Source organism: Ascidiella aspersa, chromosome 8 (assembly GCF_963924565.1).
Source record: "Ascidiella aspersa chromosome 8, kaAscAspe10.2, whole genome shotgun sequence".
In the NCBI taxonomy this organism is placed as follows: domain Eukaryota; kingdom Metazoa; phylum Chordata; class Ascidiacea; order Phlebobranchia; family Ascidiidae; genus Ascidiella; species Ascidiella aspersa.
The window spans coordinates 21,912,328-21,930,966 of record NC_139454.1 but is presented as its reverse complement, the minus strand read 5'-3'; the positions used below and the strand labels follow the sequence as shown (position 1 = coordinate 21,930,966).

The 18,639-nt window shown below is 37.1% G+C and overlaps 1 protein-coding gene across 2 annotated transcripts; it reads right to left on the bottom strand.

Annotated features, from left to right (window-relative positions):
• Nucleotides 1-1,849: 1,849 nt before the first annotated feature.
• On the bottom strand, nucleotides 1,850-9,887 carry LOC146136867 (uncharacterized). Of its 2 annotated transcripts, none has more exons than XM_083395489.1 (5): nucleotides 6,745-6,847; nucleotides 5,596-5,797; nucleotides 4,610-4,732; nucleotides 4,197-4,301; nucleotides 1,850-2,561 (listed from the first exon to the last, which is right to left on the bottom strand). In XM_083395489.1, exons 2-5 carry the CDS (start codon nucleotides 5,743-5,745, stop codon nucleotides 2,454-2,456), a joined length of 486 nt encoding a protein of 161 aa, XP_083251615.1. In that variant the 5' UTR covers nucleotides 5,746-5,797; nucleotides 6,745-6,847; the 3' UTR covers nucleotides 1,850-2,453. The 2 variants fall into 2 exon arrangements, with proteins under 2 accessions (XP_083251615.1, XP_083251614.1); XM_083395488.1 differs by lacking the exons at nucleotides 1,850-2,561; nucleotides 4,197-4,301; nucleotides 4,610-4,732 and adding exons at nucleotides 7,434-7,478; nucleotides 8,118-8,193; nucleotides 9,375-9,887 and having other exon boundaries at nucleotides 5,668-5,797; nucleotides 6,745-6,869.
• Between the last annotated feature and the right edge of the window lie 8,752 nt (nucleotides 9,888-18,639).

Here is an 18,639-nt window from a genome sequence, read left to right as displayed (position 1 = left end):
AGCACTTCTGCGCCACTACGCTGACAAACACATGTCCAATTGTCCATGCTGAGGCAGAGGCCTACCATTGCAGAATGCTTCAGCATAACATTTTTAGAAAAAACACCTATGAAAGTTGGACATATGTGAAGCAAAGTGGCTAAAGGTAGTCAACGCAACCATTAACATCCAAAAAATGGTTCTACCGAGGATAAGATAAATGTCTATCTTATCGCTGCCCATTCGAGCCACATTTTACCGTCTAGCATCTACCCCCCCCTTCACTTATTTTCGTCGCCTACTCATTTGTACCAGTGGATTTTTTCTGACCTCCTGTAATCCCATAAGAAATTCTGCAGCATTTGTTAACTATTTAGGTTCTTAATAATCATGGAAATCCCAATTTGACCAAAAACCTTGAATTACAAACCCAGACAATAACAAAAAAAGTTTCGCATAAAATTAGCTTATAATTAAATATGTGACCCATTTGGGCACTGCGTAAGGATTAAGGTCGTGTTTGTGACCCGCGCAATGAAAAAAAGTTTCACCATCCCTGATATAGCCCCTCGGAAGCTGATTTTTGACCAACGATTACGGCTTCCGTATCATTGTAGTACACCGGAAATCCATCGCAGACTCGTCGAATCTGTCCATCTATGAAGCAAACAGGGCAGGCCAGAAAAACAATTAGCCTGCAGTGAGATTCGAACTCACGACCCCCGGTAATACCTGGACAGTCGCTCTACCAACTAAGCTACGGTACACAGGTTCAGAGAGGAGAAACTCGAGGAACCTCCAAACGCCAATGCTTGCAACATTTTATTAGTACAAGCAACTTCATATTGAAGGGGATCTACAGTACCATTTCATTATTCAATGAAAGACGCACACATATATGTGTTTTAATAACAGCTGCGATCTAGCCCCTCGGAAGCTGCTTTTTGACCATTTGACATTTGTAGATAGCAGCATAAAGCAAACTCCATTGCTAAAAATCCATTTAACGTTTTATTTTTCAATAAAATATGTTTTCTATGATGTCGTTTAAAATGTTACCAAAAGTTTCTTGATTTGATCTCAATTAACTGCAAATTTGCAACAAGGGTTTGTTGAATAAAACAATTGTAGGCCTACAATGTTTACTTTCTGAACAGCTTTTGTAATGTACAAGTTGCTTGAATTAAAAAAGATTAGTAAGCATCTGCTATTTCGTTATTTAAATAGCCGAAAATAAAGTTGAAACATTTATTAGTAACAAAGATTCTTTGCAAATCTACAAATAAGATGGACGTTGTGAGATGGACAGAACCCCTCCAGATTGCACAACATAGAACAATATAAAAACTTCTGATTTGTTAGAAATTCGGTTCGGGTGATCTTTCATAAGTCTTGCAGTCTTACACATTGTATCACATCGTCAGTACATTAATTTACGGTCGCATCATACTTGGCATTACCGGTATACTAATTGATTAGTTTGGCAAAGACTATTTTTACAAATTTTAACGACGTAGCATTAAGCCTAAATCATATATTGATGGGAAGTCTGATTGTTCGTCTTTTTAAACATGTATAGCACAACTTTTTTAATCGGATCTTCAACTAAATATCAATTGTTTTGTTAAGGAGGCTATCTCCAGCAAACTTGCCATCTATTAGCTGTGAATAAAACCGCGTAGGAAAACGAAAGATACACACAATACGTGTGCAATAACTGTGATCTAATCCTTCCCTGAAGCCAAATTTCATCAAAGATTAAGGCTAGAAAAATGTACTATTTTCATTTTTATGGCTGCATAGTTTAGTAATTACAACAAACACCATTATTGCGCAGTAAGCTATAATAACAACAAATCGGTATATTGATTAATTGCTTCCAATAGTGGAAAAGCGACAATCACAGTTTAATAATTAGGTGAAGGCGACACACATACAATACTTCTGCGATACCAGTTTGATATTGAATCTCTATGTACAGCACAATACTTATTCAAAATTACACATTGAAAATGCACGGGCAAAAGGCAAACGCAGTATGCTTCACATTTTTATATTGATCAATGCACATAGCAGCATTTTTTAACCTTTGGGCCGCGTGCAAACTTATATAGGGCAACGCGCGGAGTTTTTAATGATTAACTAAACTGTTTCACGATACAAGCGTAGCGCGGCATGTTGCAACTGTCACTTCGTGACCATATGAAATAGTAAACAAAGCTCTCTGACAGGATTGGCAAACACATTATAAAAACCCAATACATTGAATAGCGCTGCGCACAAATAACTCCAGCCCCAAGAAAAACAAATTCCACAGAATTACGTGCTCTATAGCTATATTTTCGCAGAAAATAAAAACACGGCTCTTTTAAAGCGACATCATCTTTTTAAATTTATGAAAATCACGCCCTGATCGCTCAATAGAATGCATAAGCGCAGAATTAAAAAACTGCAAAGTAGAATTCCAGGTAAGTTTAAATAGCACTGCAATTGCCGATCTTTGGGGCTATTGGGGAAAGTCCCAGCTTCCTTCCCAGCACCACGTAGTTGCTGCGCAGTTCTGCAATCTCGACGTAACATCCCTGGTCGGTTGAAAAAAAAACAGTGTTATGGTGTTTCTACACCACCAGACGTTTTCCTTCGCAAAGTTCATCATACATTTCAGGCTCGCACTACTTCAAGGCATTACGTAGTCAGGTATGGTTGTGTTGTTATCTTCCTTAAGAGAGCGATTCATAATTCACATTTATTTTGTGAAGTATACTGTACTACGCATTTAAGGTCAGTGTTGTAATGACTTAAGTCAATGACTTGACTTAAGTGCACTTAAGTCACTGTTTTTAAATGACTTGACTTGACTTAAGTCTTTTGAGCAAAATTACTTGACTTGACTTAAGTCTTTTGGGCAAATGGCTTGACTTGACTTAAGTCTTTTGGGCAAATGACTTGACATGACTTAAGTCTTTTGGGCAAATGACTTGACTTGACTTAAGTCTTTTGGGCAAAATGACTTGAATTGACTGAAGTCTTTTTGGGCAAATGGCTTGACTTGACTTAAGTCATTTGGACAAATGACTTGGTTTAAAATAAATTGTTTTAATTAAGTAATTATTTATAAAATAGCGCTATTTATCCCAATCTTTGCACAGAAAATAATTTGCTTGTAATATGCTGCTTTTATGTTATTTTTTCCTGAGTTGCTCATAATAATCGGAGGAGTTTGCCGGTTTTCATAATTTAAAGTTTTATTTTTTTAAAAAGGGCTGGACTTGAAGTTGACTTGCTCTAATTATGACTTGACTGGGACTTGACTTGGGCAACCGATGCCTTGGACTGGGACTTAACTTGTTATTTATTTAAAAAGACTTGACTTGTACTTAAGTTATTTTACGAATGACTTGACTGGGACTTAAGTTATTTCAAAATGACTTGTTTACAACACTGGTTAAGGGCTTTACTAACAACGATATGGATAACTGACTTTGGTCCTTGTTGCGACCAATTTTGAGCAAGAACAAATTAATGTTGGTAAAATTACAGAAACGCACACAAGTCTAATGCCTTATTGACGTCGAGAGGAAGTATATTGTATTTGAATTATGGCAAGCACTGGTGGCCATCGAAGATATCAAAGAGTGCAGAACAGCGCTGTTCTATTCAACTTCTGTGGCGTATACACTAAGGCTGCGGAGTCGGACTCGGACTCGGACTCGGACTCGGGATCGGTACTCGACGGAGTCGGTTTGTTTAGCTGGAGTGGGACTCGTGACTCGATGAAGACCATATAAAACTACCTGAGTCCCGAGTCTGACGTGCGCATTCGCAGTAAAAAAAATTTCCAAACTGATAAGTCTGCAAACTGTGAATTGTAAAGGTGGAATGCCGAATGGTGGAATATTTTCCAAACAAGGATTGTGAGTGGATGAATTACTATAATACTCTTATGAGTCGATTGCTGAGAATCCATAATAGATTCGTAAAATACATGCTTGAGAGTTGGAGCCGGATTGGGTTAATTTTATTGGCCGGAGTCGGTTAAGGAGTTGGACTTATTTTAACGACCCCGTAGCCCTGGTATATACAGAGGTTATTTTACAAAACCTTAAAATTTCTCTTTCATTAAATGTATATCGTTAAAACACTTCTTCTTTAGGATAGAACTATACCGGGTTTAAACCGTTAGCTCGTTTTCTACTATATAGCAACGTGGCTTTCACCTGCAAGCGTCGATGGCCTCCGTTCGTCTTGTACTCGTCTCGGGAGTGCGCCATCCTGCGGTTATGCAGCACTAGCATTTCTCCCGCTTGGAGGCGAAATTTAAACTGGAAAAAATGGAATTTTTGATCGTGAAAGGCAGTGTTGTATAATTACGCCAGGCAATGACTTTAGTTGAGTGCATTTAAGTCAATACTTCAATAACTTGAGTCAATTGTGTAATTTTCTGTAATTATATTTATACAAGAGTTTTAGTTAGCATTTTTAAATTGGGAAATAAAAGTATTACCATTGTACGAACGTACTCTGGCAATATATGCAAGTTTTTAGGGAGGCTTTCGTTTTGCAGAAGGTGGAGTAACTCGTTTAGTGCGACCGGGACAAAATGTACAAGAAAAACTAATAAGTAACCTACGCAGTATTTCTTGCTGTTTATGAGCTTCAGAAAGGTGCCGTAGGCTTTAAAGAAGGGTTCCACATCTTCCTCGTGTACCCTAAGCGTCTGTTCAATGCCCGGGTTCCAACCCCAGCCGACAACCTGCCAACATGTCGCAGTTACTACAAGTCATACCAAGATTAAAATGTACAGAACTCAGTAAACCGAAATCATTTTGTGTGGTTGTTATATGATAAAAATATGTCGCTCCTTAAAGCATCATCACTATCTTAATTCGGTTGAAACGTATTTTTATCGTATAACATCCAAACAAACGATTTTTCTGTTTACTATACGTTCTGTACTCAGTTTAACCTTTATTATTGATTTACAACTATAGAATCGTTTGTTTTAACCGTTCGGATTCAGGCAGATTCTGTAATTCAAAGGAAAATGAATGTCATAGAAATACCAAGAACGTTTTTTTTTAATTTTCAATATCGGGAATATAGCTTTCAGTAGATTAACATAATACTGCAGAATTTCTCTATATTAAAAGTATAGTATATGTACCATCAAATACAATTGTACTATTAGCTGGGTTTTCTTAGCTGAGTCGTGACGGCAACGACCCAGGTATGTCCAGGTTCTTGCATTAAAATTTTTTTCCGCATGCCAGACTAAATTTTACTTCGACTAACTTCGATTGGCCCCCATAGGTTTGTTTTCAAATTATTCCCCTAAGGTAACATTTTTACAATTTTAGGGGATAACGTTACCCATAACATGAAAACTAGTTCGACCATTAGTTTAAAACATAAATGACTATATGATATCAAATGTTAGTTTGACTCTTCAATAACTTTGGAGATATTGCTTTGGCCGTCAAATACAATTTGAGTCAGTTTTATATAAGGATTAAAGAATGTGTTGCTAATTTAAACACCATAGCACAACGATATACACGTAGGGTTTTACTTATCGTGGGATCCACGAAATACATCAGTTTACTAGGGAAGGCACACCTGGTCATCATAATCAACCGATATAATGGTCTTCCTGTGCAGCAAATGGACCGGGATCTTTCGCTCGTAGTCGATGGTCCCGAACACGACAGGCACGCGAGTGAGCACTCGGAAATCTTCGGGATACTGACGTCGCAGATCTTCGATCATGTGGAACACGTCGACCAATAGCGAGTTACCGCCCTCCACGCGTTCGTCAAACCTGCAACCAGGAGAAATGTGCCTTGCTTTGGAATGCGTGTTTGCCGCGCGAGAATAAGTTTGATTATGACTATAAGGTGCCGTTCTAATGCTACGTCGGGTTTAATTCTCACAAAAAGCCAAAAATCCACTCTTGGACAATTTACCCCTCTATGATCTACATAGGTCCGTTAACGTTAACCAAGACTTCAAAACTGAAAACAATAACAATATCTGTAGCCAATATGATTCACCTATTTTAGTGGTTCTCAATAGTTCCAGTAATTATCGTTTAAGTAGTCTAAATATATCTTACTTCCCTCTTCCAAATAATGCATCGTTATGTTATGACCCATTTAATCGATCAATGCAACAAAAACAACACCAAATTGCATAACAATTGCACCTAGGGATGCTGAAACACTTTATTCTGAATTCCCAACTTTTAGGTAAAAAGTATCGCGGTTTAATCCGATACCGAATGACGTCATTACTTTGCTCAAACGAAAAAAAATCGATTGCAACGCTCATAAGCCATTTTTCCTGGGTTTAAGAAGTGTATAATTACCTCCAGTCGTCAACCAACTATTTTTAATATCGTATTTCGTATAAATCGCTGCGATGGATCGCAAATCGTGACTGAAATTTTTTTATTTAGGTATTGGATCGGGACCGATACATCCCTAGTATCGGACGAGTACCGTAACTATCACTTGGCATCCGGTACCGGTTCAAATCTGATATCATTGGACAGGCTAATTGCGTTGATTTAAAAATTGTAAAAAACGCTAATTGCGTTGATGTAAACGCTTAGATTTTAAACCATTGGAAGGCTGTTTTACACGTTTTTTTGCTTTTTCACCTCATAAATTTATTGTCACATCTATCCCCCCGAAATGATTTATGACCCATTCGGGGGAAATTGTCCACCGGTCCCTAGTTCAAATAAAATATCCTTAATGTTTTTACTAATTCGCGTGCAGAAGTTGGATTCCCGGTGCCGCTTCGTACGCACACTGGTCCATATGGTAAGGAAGACCGATAGTTGTGTTCGCCACGTTTTCCGTGCTTTGGTTGTCGAACACGTCAAAAATCTGTGACGCGGTTACGCAATAGAAAAAGCAGGTTACAATTTTTTTATAATTTAAAACAAATAAATATTAAAAAAATAGGTTAGAGTTTTTGAAATGGAAAGGCGTAAATTAGATATTACTTGTCGTTTCTCTAAACGTCTTTAGGTCCTACAACTAACGGCATTGCTGAGTTTAATGCCAATATGCTTATCTACGGTTTATCAAGGAGGTTGTAGGTTTACGTCAGTGTTTCTCGACCAATTATTGCCGCGACCCAAATATCAAGAGTAAATATAACAGCTTTGGCGACCCAATTCCATTCACAGAACTTGTTAGTTCGCAAAACATAAGTCAAACAGCATAAATAAATTCAAATTTATTTAAAATGAGTCATGTCTTCGTATTTCGTCCACAGTTTTCTCAAAATTCTAACGAAATCTTGCCCTGGGCCGATCTCAATTAATCTAGCCATGTAAAACTCCTGCAGTCGGTTTACGTAAAGCTACTGCATGCTTCATTTATATAGTACTACACGTACAGGTTTAAAGTTAAACACACATAAGGGAACGTATCTTATTTTCTTACCGTTCCGTAAATTGTTTCGATGACAGGGGCCATTTTCTTGCCAGCCTGTAAGGCAAACAACATACAAAATCAAAACAAATTTAGTATTAGGCAGCCAAGAGCTAAGTTCGTTATATTTCCTAGAAGTGTACTAAAATAAAAGCGCATTCCCGGGATATAGCCTATAGTCAGCGTAACGCTCGCTTTTTTGTTTATTAAAACAGGAAAAAATTTGCTTGTTCTTTATCGATTTTCTATTCACTTCCGATACGCTTTGCGTTTTACTTGTCCGAAATTAAGTAGATTTCAGATCGATATTATTTATAACTCCCAACAACAATTGTCTCTCTCGCGGTGTGATTTAATTTCATCGTTTATACCAGTGGTTCTTAACCAGGGTTCGGACGCAGCTATTACAAGGGTTCGGCGAGACTCCTCTGAAACATATTTAATGTTGTTTGTCATGTAACAAGGTGTCATGTTACGTTATATTGAAAAAAAAATGAAAGTTTGGCCAATTTAACCTATACAAATTTGTAATTTGAATATGCCCAGTTTCAGCTGCTTGGAGGAAGAAACGAATACTGAGCAAAACTTTAGGGTTCGACGAAACCTTGCAGAATAACATAACAACATCTAACGAAAGCAGCTGGTCAAAGCACAATCGTTACCAGTTATATCAAGTTGGCAGCCTTATGTACTCACAGCAACCACGGCCCCGTTTTCTCTCGGAACGTTCTTTACAATCGCGAATCCTCGATCAAGCACCATGCCGATAAATCTAAAAGCGAACAAATATTTTTTAAGCGACAGAAATAGATAATTACAGGCAGTAGCATAATAAACTGCAAATAATAGGTATAAATAACATCAGAAGTAACATTCTGAAGTAGTAAGTTGATGTAAACTTGGTTAAAATGAAAGTTAAGTGCAAGGTTAAAACCAATTGGCTGTCGTATAATTTTGAAAGAATGCTAAATTATTTTAGTACCCGTTAACAAAATTTGTCATGAAAATGATCCTCAAATAAGTTTTTTTGAAAATCGCTTTCAAATGAAATATTTCACCTTGGTATTGAAAGCTGACGTATTTATGAGAAATTTTGCGTTAGTTTAGCACGTTTAAAAAATAACTAATCTTTTCCTCGAAACGTTAAACACATGCCATGCGCATCCGGGTTGACATTATTGGTGTTCTAGAACTTTCTTGACCATGCATTTCAAGGACTGGCAATGTCTTAGTAAATCGTGTATATACGTTTGTCAGAAAAACAGGAATGCAGAGTCGGATTTGGAGTCGGATTCAGGACCCGACGAAGTCAGTTTGGTTTGCTGAAGTCGGACTCGGGACTCAAAAAGACTAGACTACATAAGACTACCCTGGTCCCGGATTGGACGTGCGCATGCGCAGTGCCAAATTTCATTACTCCCAAGGCCGGAAACTGTAACTTAAAATGAAATATAATAATTGTAAAAAAAATTTTCAATTATGTATTGTGGACGGATGAATTTAGATTAACACCTCTATGAGCGGATTCCTGACTAAAAGTATAGGCTGTAGAGCAGGGGTACGTGCACCCCTTGTTGGTACGAAGCACCAAAGCAGGGGTACGACATGCAATGTAAAATTATGCACTATTTAGGCATATTTGTGGAGAATGCGTATTTTACTAAAAGCAACACCACAGAAGGCGTTAGTAAATTGTTTGTCTGTTGTAAGTGTAAATATTGTGGAACTAACAAGACTGTATTTAATGCATGCATTCAACACGTAAGCTATTATTACACTGCGTTCAATTCCTACAATTACATTTTTATTTATCGCCAAAAAGGTTGAGAAACACTGCTGTATGAGTCTGATCTGGGCTCGGGACTCGACAAAATCTCACACTTAAGTCGTAATTCAGACTTGGTTTAGTTTTTTTGCCGTATATTCGACTCCGCAGCCCTGCAGAAAACACACCCGAACATTCCCACGTCGGTATCGAGCTCAGCATATTCCAAGTAGGGCAGTTGGCTGGTGGCAGGGTCGTGAAACTTCAGATCGCGCTCGCTTATCATCGACTTGATGCATTTGTCGCAGTAGCAGGCTCCTCTCAGCCAATCAGCGTCCGTAACGGTCATGTGATCCGGATCGCTGCTCAGCCTCATGGAAATTTTCTCTAAAAAGGCCGAGGTTTGTAGTTGTCTGTGCCGCCGTGCGGCAGGCTTGACGACGCGTTTGCTTGTTCGAGATTTACGAGTAATTTTCCCATTCATAAATTGTGAATGAATAAATAAAAAACTATTTAAACAGCGGCTTATACTTATTTGCTCAAAACAATTTCCTTTTACGACTTTACTGAGTCGTGAGAAACCCGAAACGCACAGAAAACTTTACGCTTTCTTGTTCAGGGTAACGATTATACAGTTATAAAAAATGGATATAGCATTAAAGAAGTTGAGTTTTGCTATTGTCGTAAAGTTCGAGTGAGCACCGGTTTTATAGAACCGTCTTGTGGAATTTTATGAGATCAGCGAACCGGTTAGCACAGCGGTTCCCAAACTGGGGTCCGCGGACCAAATGGGGTCCGTACAGCAGTTTCAGTGGGTCCACAAGGAGAATTAGCCTTTTAAGTTTTTAAACATTAGTCCATGTTTTAAACATTATCTGTTATCTTTATTTTCTTTATTTATGCTTTATTATTCGATCATAGCGTGTTTTATGATGTCTATTGTGATATCATAAAGCATCTATTATGCTGTACTACCTGCTATCAGCGAATCGTTCGCATTAGTTAGAATTAGAACAGGGTGGTCCCAGTTGCAATTTCAGCCAAATTGATCTGGTTAATTAAACCTTTTTGCGCGAAATGATAACGTCTTTGTAATTTAGCGATTGGGGAGTATGCAACATCTCTTTTACGCGAACATTCTACGCTTATAAAATGCTGTCTTCTAATTAAAATTTTTGTCAAATACGCAAATTTTTCGCGCTTCGCGCAGACCAGTTTTCCCAGTCTCATAACATTCGATTTTATTTTCGCACAAGTTCGACGACAGAAGCAGGTTTCTGGAGCGTATCTGTCTTTCGATATTACTCTGTGACGTTGTCTTTAAACATTTTTGGCCTCGACCAAACGAAAAACGTTGATCCGCTCCTGGTACCCATTTAGCCTACTTTATGTGGCCTGCAGGGAATATGCAAGAAATATTGTGGCCCGCGATGCAGTCACCCGTGGACCAGCCTGAGTTCGAAGGTTGTTACATAAGAAAGAATCGTGACTGCACTAGTGTATTACAAGAAATATGGGTCAACTGAATCTTGAAATTTTATAGGGCCGCGAAATATCAAAATAATTGCAACGGGTCCGCCAGGCAAAACTTTTAGAAAAGTTTGGGAACCGCTGGGTTAGCATTAGTGGTTAATGTCAATGGATTTTTGCATCTTATTCCATACATTGATTTTTGAGATCCAAATAGCTCACGTGTTTGTTTTTTTTCAAAATGTGCAATGGTCAAGGTCGCACGTAATAGTCATACTTTGTGTTAATTTTTATAATTCTAGTAATTTTCCTTTTGTGATTGTTAGTCTGAAAATTTAATTGTTGCATCATAAGTACAAGTCACGAGACGACTGCAGTTTTTTAGTGTGGCTGACAGCCACTGGCTGTTAGCAGGGATGGGATTCAGCCGGTTCGCAGTTCGCAACATTTGCTGGAACCTGGGGTTGTATTCTGTTCTTACAACTACTTTAATTGAAAAAATATGACTTTTTGTAACAGAACCGGTTGAAATATATGACTTTTGTGATAGAAACGGTTGTCAAAAAAGTTGAATCCCACCACTGGTTCGGTCGCGACCTATAGGTTGAGAAACACTACATTAACGCATACCATTAATTGAATTTAAAGCTAGCATACTATAGAGAGGTGGCGGATGTTGGTTTGTTAACTTTGTCGGCAAACCTAAAACTTTTGATGAAAAAATGTTATTTGAAATTTTTGCAACGTGACTGACTGCGATTTTCAATCCCTGGGTTGCGACCCGAAATTGGGTAAGATTTTTACAAATTTAGGAAAATTTCCGAAGCCTAACGAAGACACGGCTCATACTAGTTAAGTTCTAACTGATATATGTTATTTGTTACATCCTGATTTGTTAACTAAGTTTACAAGAAGTCCAGCGACTATGATCGGGAAAAGCCAAAAATCCACTCTTGGACAATTTACCCCTGTATGATCTACATAGGTCCGTTAACGTTAACCAAGACTTCAAAATTCAAAACACCAACAATATCTGTAGCCACTATGATTCACCTATTTTAGTGGTTATCAATAGTTCCAGTAATTATCGTTTAAGTAGTCTAAATATATCTTACTTCCCTATTCCAAACAATGCATCGTTATGACCCATTTAATCGATCAATGCAACAAAAGCAAGGGTAGCCAAAGCGTGTCTATTATATTTGTGCTTGGGGCTTGGGTAGCCGCGAAAAAAGTTGAGAAACACTGCTGACTTACCCCCCTCGTCGCAAATGCTCACGCTGTCGATGAGCAGTTTCTCTGGCAGCGCGCTCCTGTCGAAGTTCACCTGGCCCACAATGGTTCGACGACATTCGTCACATCTGCAGTTGCAACGCAGCCACACTGTGTGAAACCTGTAGGGAGAAATGTTTATTTTTGAACGAACATTAATAGCCTCTCCATGAATAACTGGCGGTCGAGTCATGTCTCTTTTTGAAGGATATATGCTTGTAGGTATCAACCAATGAGGGTCACTTTTGGCACGTTTAAATTGTAAGTCCTAATATGACTCAATACTAATATACACAAATATGAATAAAATATACGACTGAATAATATTATTTATAGTTTTGGATAAAAGTATGATTGCTGGCTGATTAGACTGCTTTGAGTATATTTTGTAAACATTTCTGGTCGATATCATGATTCATTCCGGATATTACACGATGAAAGTATGAGCTGCGTGCTTCCCTTTGGCAACGAGCTCTGCATATCAAACGTTTTGCTTAAAATGTAACCATAAAACCGCACTATAACCGTAAAACCGAGTGTTTTTATACATTAGCATGTGCGCCTCCCGTTTTCGAATTGTGAATATGGCAATAGGAAATTTGTTATACAGAAAATGAATTCTTTCTGGTAATTAGTATTTTAAACTGGTATTTAGTATTTTTTAAGTATTTAGTATTTTAAAGAACTTAATTTTAGTAGACTCTATGCCGGGAAGCAACAGGATATTTAGGAAATGTGTTAATAAGGGATTTTCTGTATTAAAATTGAGCGCAGAATTCCGTTGCAAACAGAGGGGTTTATGACAGAGGCTATTTAACGTCTTGAGCATTGAGAACGCGCATTCACGTCGCGAAGTTAACACTTGTAGAGTAAACAGCAGTTTGGTTTTCCGCCTAATGATGAGAAACATAGAGATTCATTCTTCTAGGTCACATTTTTTGACTGTTGCTTGAGATTTAGTCAAAATTTGTCCAGGGTCAAATGTAGCTCGCATGGCCAAAAGAGCACAAGAGTTGTTGTAACACCGGTTATATGATATAGTAGTAGCATGTATGGTGCAGATTTACTTTGCAAACCCGAAGAGTTAAGTTAGTTGAGGTTACAATGTATCTAAACACCATAATTAATTTCGTTAAAACTATACTTCAAATTTTACCAGCTTTTAAAAACTAAAGTCGACTAACTATTATATAAAAACTCTGTCACTCTAAACACATGTAGCATTATTGGAGTCAGTATGTGTATATATCCTGTCAAAAAACCAAGACACTAATAAAAGAATAACTAAAAATAAAAAATCACAGCAATACAAAAACAAAGCATGTTTCTAACACATTAAACGTACAATGATGGTGAAACGTATTTACCGTCCGACGTGTCCATCTTGCCAAGAGATTTCAGCAATGTTTTTGCCGTCGTTAGGTTTGGCGCTGGCAAACTTCATCGTATTTAAGCAAAACGTTGTTGACTACTTAAAATCGCTATAACGTTATACTGGCGTGTAAGTGTTGCACTGTAATAATAAATAAGTATATGAGATATCTTAAACGAACAACCAGCTTTAGCCAATAGCTAAATAGAAACAGTTCCGTTTAAAGTAGTATGTTAGATCAGTGTTTCTTAAACTGGTGAATGGTTCGCCCCAGGGTGAATAAAATTTTTGCAGGGGTGAACCAACCAAAAGGGGCGAACAAGGGTGAACCGTCAGAAATGGATGAAAGCTCTACAGTAAAACTACTTAACTGTTGTTTTTTGATATTTTCAAGTACAAAAATTTGGTGACCGTGTTTTGTGCTTTTGGAGCTTTATATTTCTGGACTCAGAAATTGTAGATTTGCAATGGTAAAACTTAGCTTGAGTTGATCTTAACAAAAATTGGAACAACCTGAGTCATTTTGTGCTGTTATATATAGACGAGATAGTTTTAACATATCATTAGACAAGGGTGAATGAAATCTGGAGATCGATGCTAGGAGTGAACAAAACAAAAAAGTTTAAGAAGCACTGTGTTAGACGCACTAAAAAATAGTGTTTTAAAAGAATCACAAATAAAATGCTTTAATTCATAAAGTAGCGAGTTATGTATCGCCGATAACCGAGTCGAGCTATTTTACGTAGGCGAGACAAGTTAAGTCGGACGCGATTTTTACGCTACTTGTTCGAGTACGGATTTGTGTTACTTTGATCATTGACGAATTACAAACATAACAAAATACGACATGAACTTAATATAGATTAATAATTAACTTGGTTTGTTGCGTGAATTTTAATCGAAAATTTGTTTTATTTAATGCTCGTCATGATGTAACCAAAGGCCCTGTTTGCTATGGCTAGTCACAATTAAAGAGCTTTAAAGCTGGTCCATCCATATTTGAAGAATTGTTGATTGGATGACAAAATCCTACTTCCAAGTTGCAATTAACGTAGAAAGATAAATTTCTTTGTGAATCTATACTCAAAACATTATCTACCCCTTTTAGATTTACAATTTTCCTTACGAATGTACTATATTTAAGTGGCGCCGTATAAGATTGTTCTTGGGTGACTTACTATATTATCAATCCCGGGACTTTGTCCACATTTTGAACTTATAATTTGTTTCAGCTGTAATATTTTATTTTGATTTTTCTACATTAATATAGTCAAATTGGGCAAACTAAGTTTTTAAACTATAAATATGACATGCTAGAACTGTTGATTTACATAAAATCCAACAACTTTAAATGCTTTGGTGTACCCTGTGCAACCTTTTCAAGGACCCTTGGTTTGCAACCACTGTGTTAGTTCTTAACGACTACATTTCTCAGTTGTAGCGTTTTGCGCAGAAAATATTATTAGACATTTTTGGCAAATGTTTTTTTTTTATCTTGCCTCCCAAGCGAAGCTATTAACTTGAAACACGAAGATATGTTGCTAATACTTGGACGTATTCAAACTTCAAATTTTGGGATACCATATTTTCCGCGTCCAAAAAGAGGACATAATTTGCCGGCAAGTAAAACGAAAGTAGAATTGTTACGTTTGAGTTTGATGATGTTGTACATTTTCTTTGTATAGTGGCAGGCAAAAGTAACAAAAACAAAGCAAAAGTTACAAAAACAAACACAAAAACAACAAATCAAATTTATTTTTCAGATTCAGCTCATGAATACTATTTCTTAACTTTTGCCAATAAGCAATGATCTGTTTTTAACGAAATTAATTTTCAATTTGCTACCTTTTTTAAACCAGCAATTTAGCATGTTTGATGGGAATCATGGCTGCAGTAATTTTTTGGAAATAAATACAACGTCTCGCCTAAAAGTCTTGTTGAAAGTATAAACAACTAACTCCAAATGCGAAAAAAGAGGATCTCAAAGAGGACACATGGTAGGCCTACTCAAATTGCGCTATCGCATAATGTTGACACAATGACAACGCAACTCTGTACAGCAGCGTTGTGTCACACGTAGGCTACCACTCTCTTGTGGCCCTAACACAGTAGTTCCCCAACTTTTTTTATTCTGTGGCCCACTATTATTAATAAACCAGTTAGTGGTACACCATGTGACTTGAACCTATTTTTTATACGTCCTGTCATTTAAATACGATAAATCAAACTGGCTTATATCATTATAGCTAATTAATTGCCTGTTGTATCCACATAGTCGGACAATTTCTCGATAAATGCTTTGATTATAACAACAACAAAGGGCCTAACGCTGTGATTTTCAAACTGTGTTAACATTTAGTGCACTACGAATTTAATAAAAAACAGTTGCAGTGTACTTTATAAATTCAATGCGATTGTAGCTTAATAATCACCCTTACTGTACAACACATGCAATAAATAAATATAGTCATATTGTCAGGTAGCCTATCTATTAAGTATTGCTTTAGTTTACCTTCTGAAATTACAAAAGTTTCGTGACACACATATCAATCCTTACAAGCATAGTATATGTGACGCACTGCCTATGGAAATTCACCTACAGGTCTGCGAGGTTTAGCTGCACAAATTTATTAGCGTTCTTTGCTTTGAAAGAGCTTTCCGCAGAAGCTGTTATTACTCCAGTTCACCTTGCCTGTACTTGAGTTGTCTCAAGCATAACCATCGTTTAATGGATTGTCACGGTTATAGCAAATGCGAAACTGCTTTTCCTGAACAGTTACCTGCTGTAAAGTATTGCATTGTCACAGTCAGCAAGGTATAAGAAAGATTTTGACGAGTAAGAAACTTAGTCATGACATAGACAAGTACAAAGTTGGTTTATTTATAAAATATTTCGCTTGTCAACTTATTCAATAATGCCAAAAAGGATTTGTAGATTGTAAATAATGTAGCCTACAACATTTATAAAACATCACCACATTTCATTCATAAGTGTTGTATTGCACTTTATGACAATTCGGCGCACTTTTAAAACTACTTTTAAATAACTTTCCTTTGCCTTTTAATGTGTCAAAATGACCTCCTACATTGAACGATTTCATTAAAAAACTTGTACTAAACTCTCAGCCACTTGATGCTTAATATACTGGCTATATGATCATTTTTAAAACGACAAAAAGTATACTTGGACATAGTTACTTCAACGCTTTAAATTAAACGGTTTTATAATTATTTGCAATTCAATCTCGTAACTGCAAGTAGTCCCCAAACCTACAAGTTAAGCTAGCTGCAGACAAGATGATTTAGTAGATAGTTAACCACTGCTGCTGTTAGCTTTACAACCCTCTCAACCTTCATAACTGTCAGTCGTAACACAATCCCACAAACATCGAAATCGCTGTACAACAGCGGAAATGGTGCAAGCATTACGTTGTGTACCAAGCAGTCAACGAACCCCTTTTATAAGTTCAAGTGTCGCTGGCGCCGCTATGCACCTTTTAACCAGCATTTGTACGGAGAACTATATCTCTGAAAGTACATAATAGTTTAAAGACTCTCTTGAAAAGTTGTTTTGTGGTGCACCCTCCACACCAGAGTTGGATCAATTGTAATTTGTAATTGATGTAATTAATTACAGATTTTAATGTAATTGAAGCATTTTCATTCTGTGTAATTCGAACTGTAATTGTAATTTGCGAATATTTTGGCTCAATACATTTTTATTGAGAAAATTAAAGTTTAAATGCCCAAAATTGTAATTGATACGTTTTTAATGTAACTGCGACTGCGACTGTAGAGTTGCATAATATCATAGATGTTTCGAACGTAGTAGATGAAATAAACTCGCGTGGTTGACGAGGCGTCGCTTCTGCAGATGAAAATTTGCCGCTGGGCGTAGCTTCAACAGTCTGCAAAAATTTAAACGGAACAATAATAGGTTTTGCCGTGCTGCAAAACGACGAAGAAGCGGCTTCGAAAGTTGACTGCGGTTGTTTGTTGTTCATATGCGGCTCAGCTGAAAGAGAAGCAGCTGCGTGTTGAGAAACAGAATCTGCATTAGAGGTTGGCAATACAGTCAGTGGAACGAATGGAGCCGATGGCAAAGTAACATCATTTTCTGTTAACTTGTCTTAGAGAAAGAAAAATTAAGTTTAGGAAAAGGGCCTAATTGCGGTTGCGTAAGCTTAGTGAGAGAAAATTTCGATTTAATGCCATTACTGCCAAAATGATTTCCCTTTTTAATATTACCTAGCATGGCAGCTAGACGCGTTGACGTTTTGTTGTTGCAAGCTTTAAGTTTGCTTGAAACCTTTGAAAAGAATGCAGAAAAAACTATTCTTCGACATAACGATTTAAAAAGAATAACACACGGAAAATAGGACTAAATAGGTACAAAAGCGTAGGTTAAAAATAGATTTGATTCAACACAATAGGCTAATATTAATTATTTTAGAATGTTAGTTAGTCAGAAGGTATTATGTGTGTCCAAATCCACGTCGGCCAGTCTCCAAATTGTGGGTGCGGACCACAACAAAAGAATATTTATTGCGACAACGGTTAAACAGTTCTTACAGGTAACTTACGATACATGAATTTACCTCAGTACGTACGCGATCTGGAACTCAACAATGAACAGTAAGACTGCTCGTTTTTTGGTATAAAATGAAACCCCTTATATACTTTATAGCAGATGGCGTTAATTAAATTTCATAACAATGCGGTTCTGCCACGCAAATAAAAACAGGAAATTCTAAGCAATTTACGAAACACGAGTATAGTAAAATGTTGACAGTTTGATGAATTTACACAGGCTGGTGTGACTACGTTACAATCCAACAGACTGTTTCAATTGAATGAGCGGAGTTTTATATGGAGCGCAAACCGCTACAGAATTAATGTAATTGATCCAACTCTGCTCCACACACAATCTATATATTTGCCTACTTAAAATTGATGTAAATTTCGAAAAACGAATTGTTATGAAAATTATGTAAAAGTTATGAAATTGTGTTATTGCATTTATGCCGTTTATCTAGCTAAACTTATGGAGTATGACATCTTCGCAACTCGCAAGCTTAGTGAGCTTGTTTCGCGGGTCAAAAAGCAAGCTAAGAAGTGTTACTAACGATTCAACTGTTGATATGAGGTAAAACTGAAGTTTGTTAATTAGTGACAAGCAGACATCTACGTCGCTCAGATCGAACGTTCAAAGATTGAAATTGCGCTTGTTTCCTTGTCCCAAACGAAACAGGTCTATGAATAGCTTTACGCACTTGTCAAAGGTCACGGGTCCGACATCGGTGCAAAGATCAAAGTCCAAAGCCTATTGCCCCTTACTG

Excerpts from the sequence above, each read along its gene's own strand:
- LOC146136867 (XM_083395488.1), bottom strand. The coding sequence starts at position 9,670 with ATGAATGGGAAAATTACTCGTAAATCTCGAACAAGCAAACGCGTCGTC. Across the intron at positions 8,194-9,374 it reads ACCGACGTGGGAATGTTCGG|ATTTATCGGCATGGTGCTTG; the intron begins GTGTGTTTTCTG and ends GTTCGCTTTTAG. Across the intron at positions 6,870-7,433 it reads TCGAAACAATTTACGGAACG|ATTTTTGACGTGTTCGACAA; the intron begins GTAAGAAAATAA and ends ACCGCGTCACAG.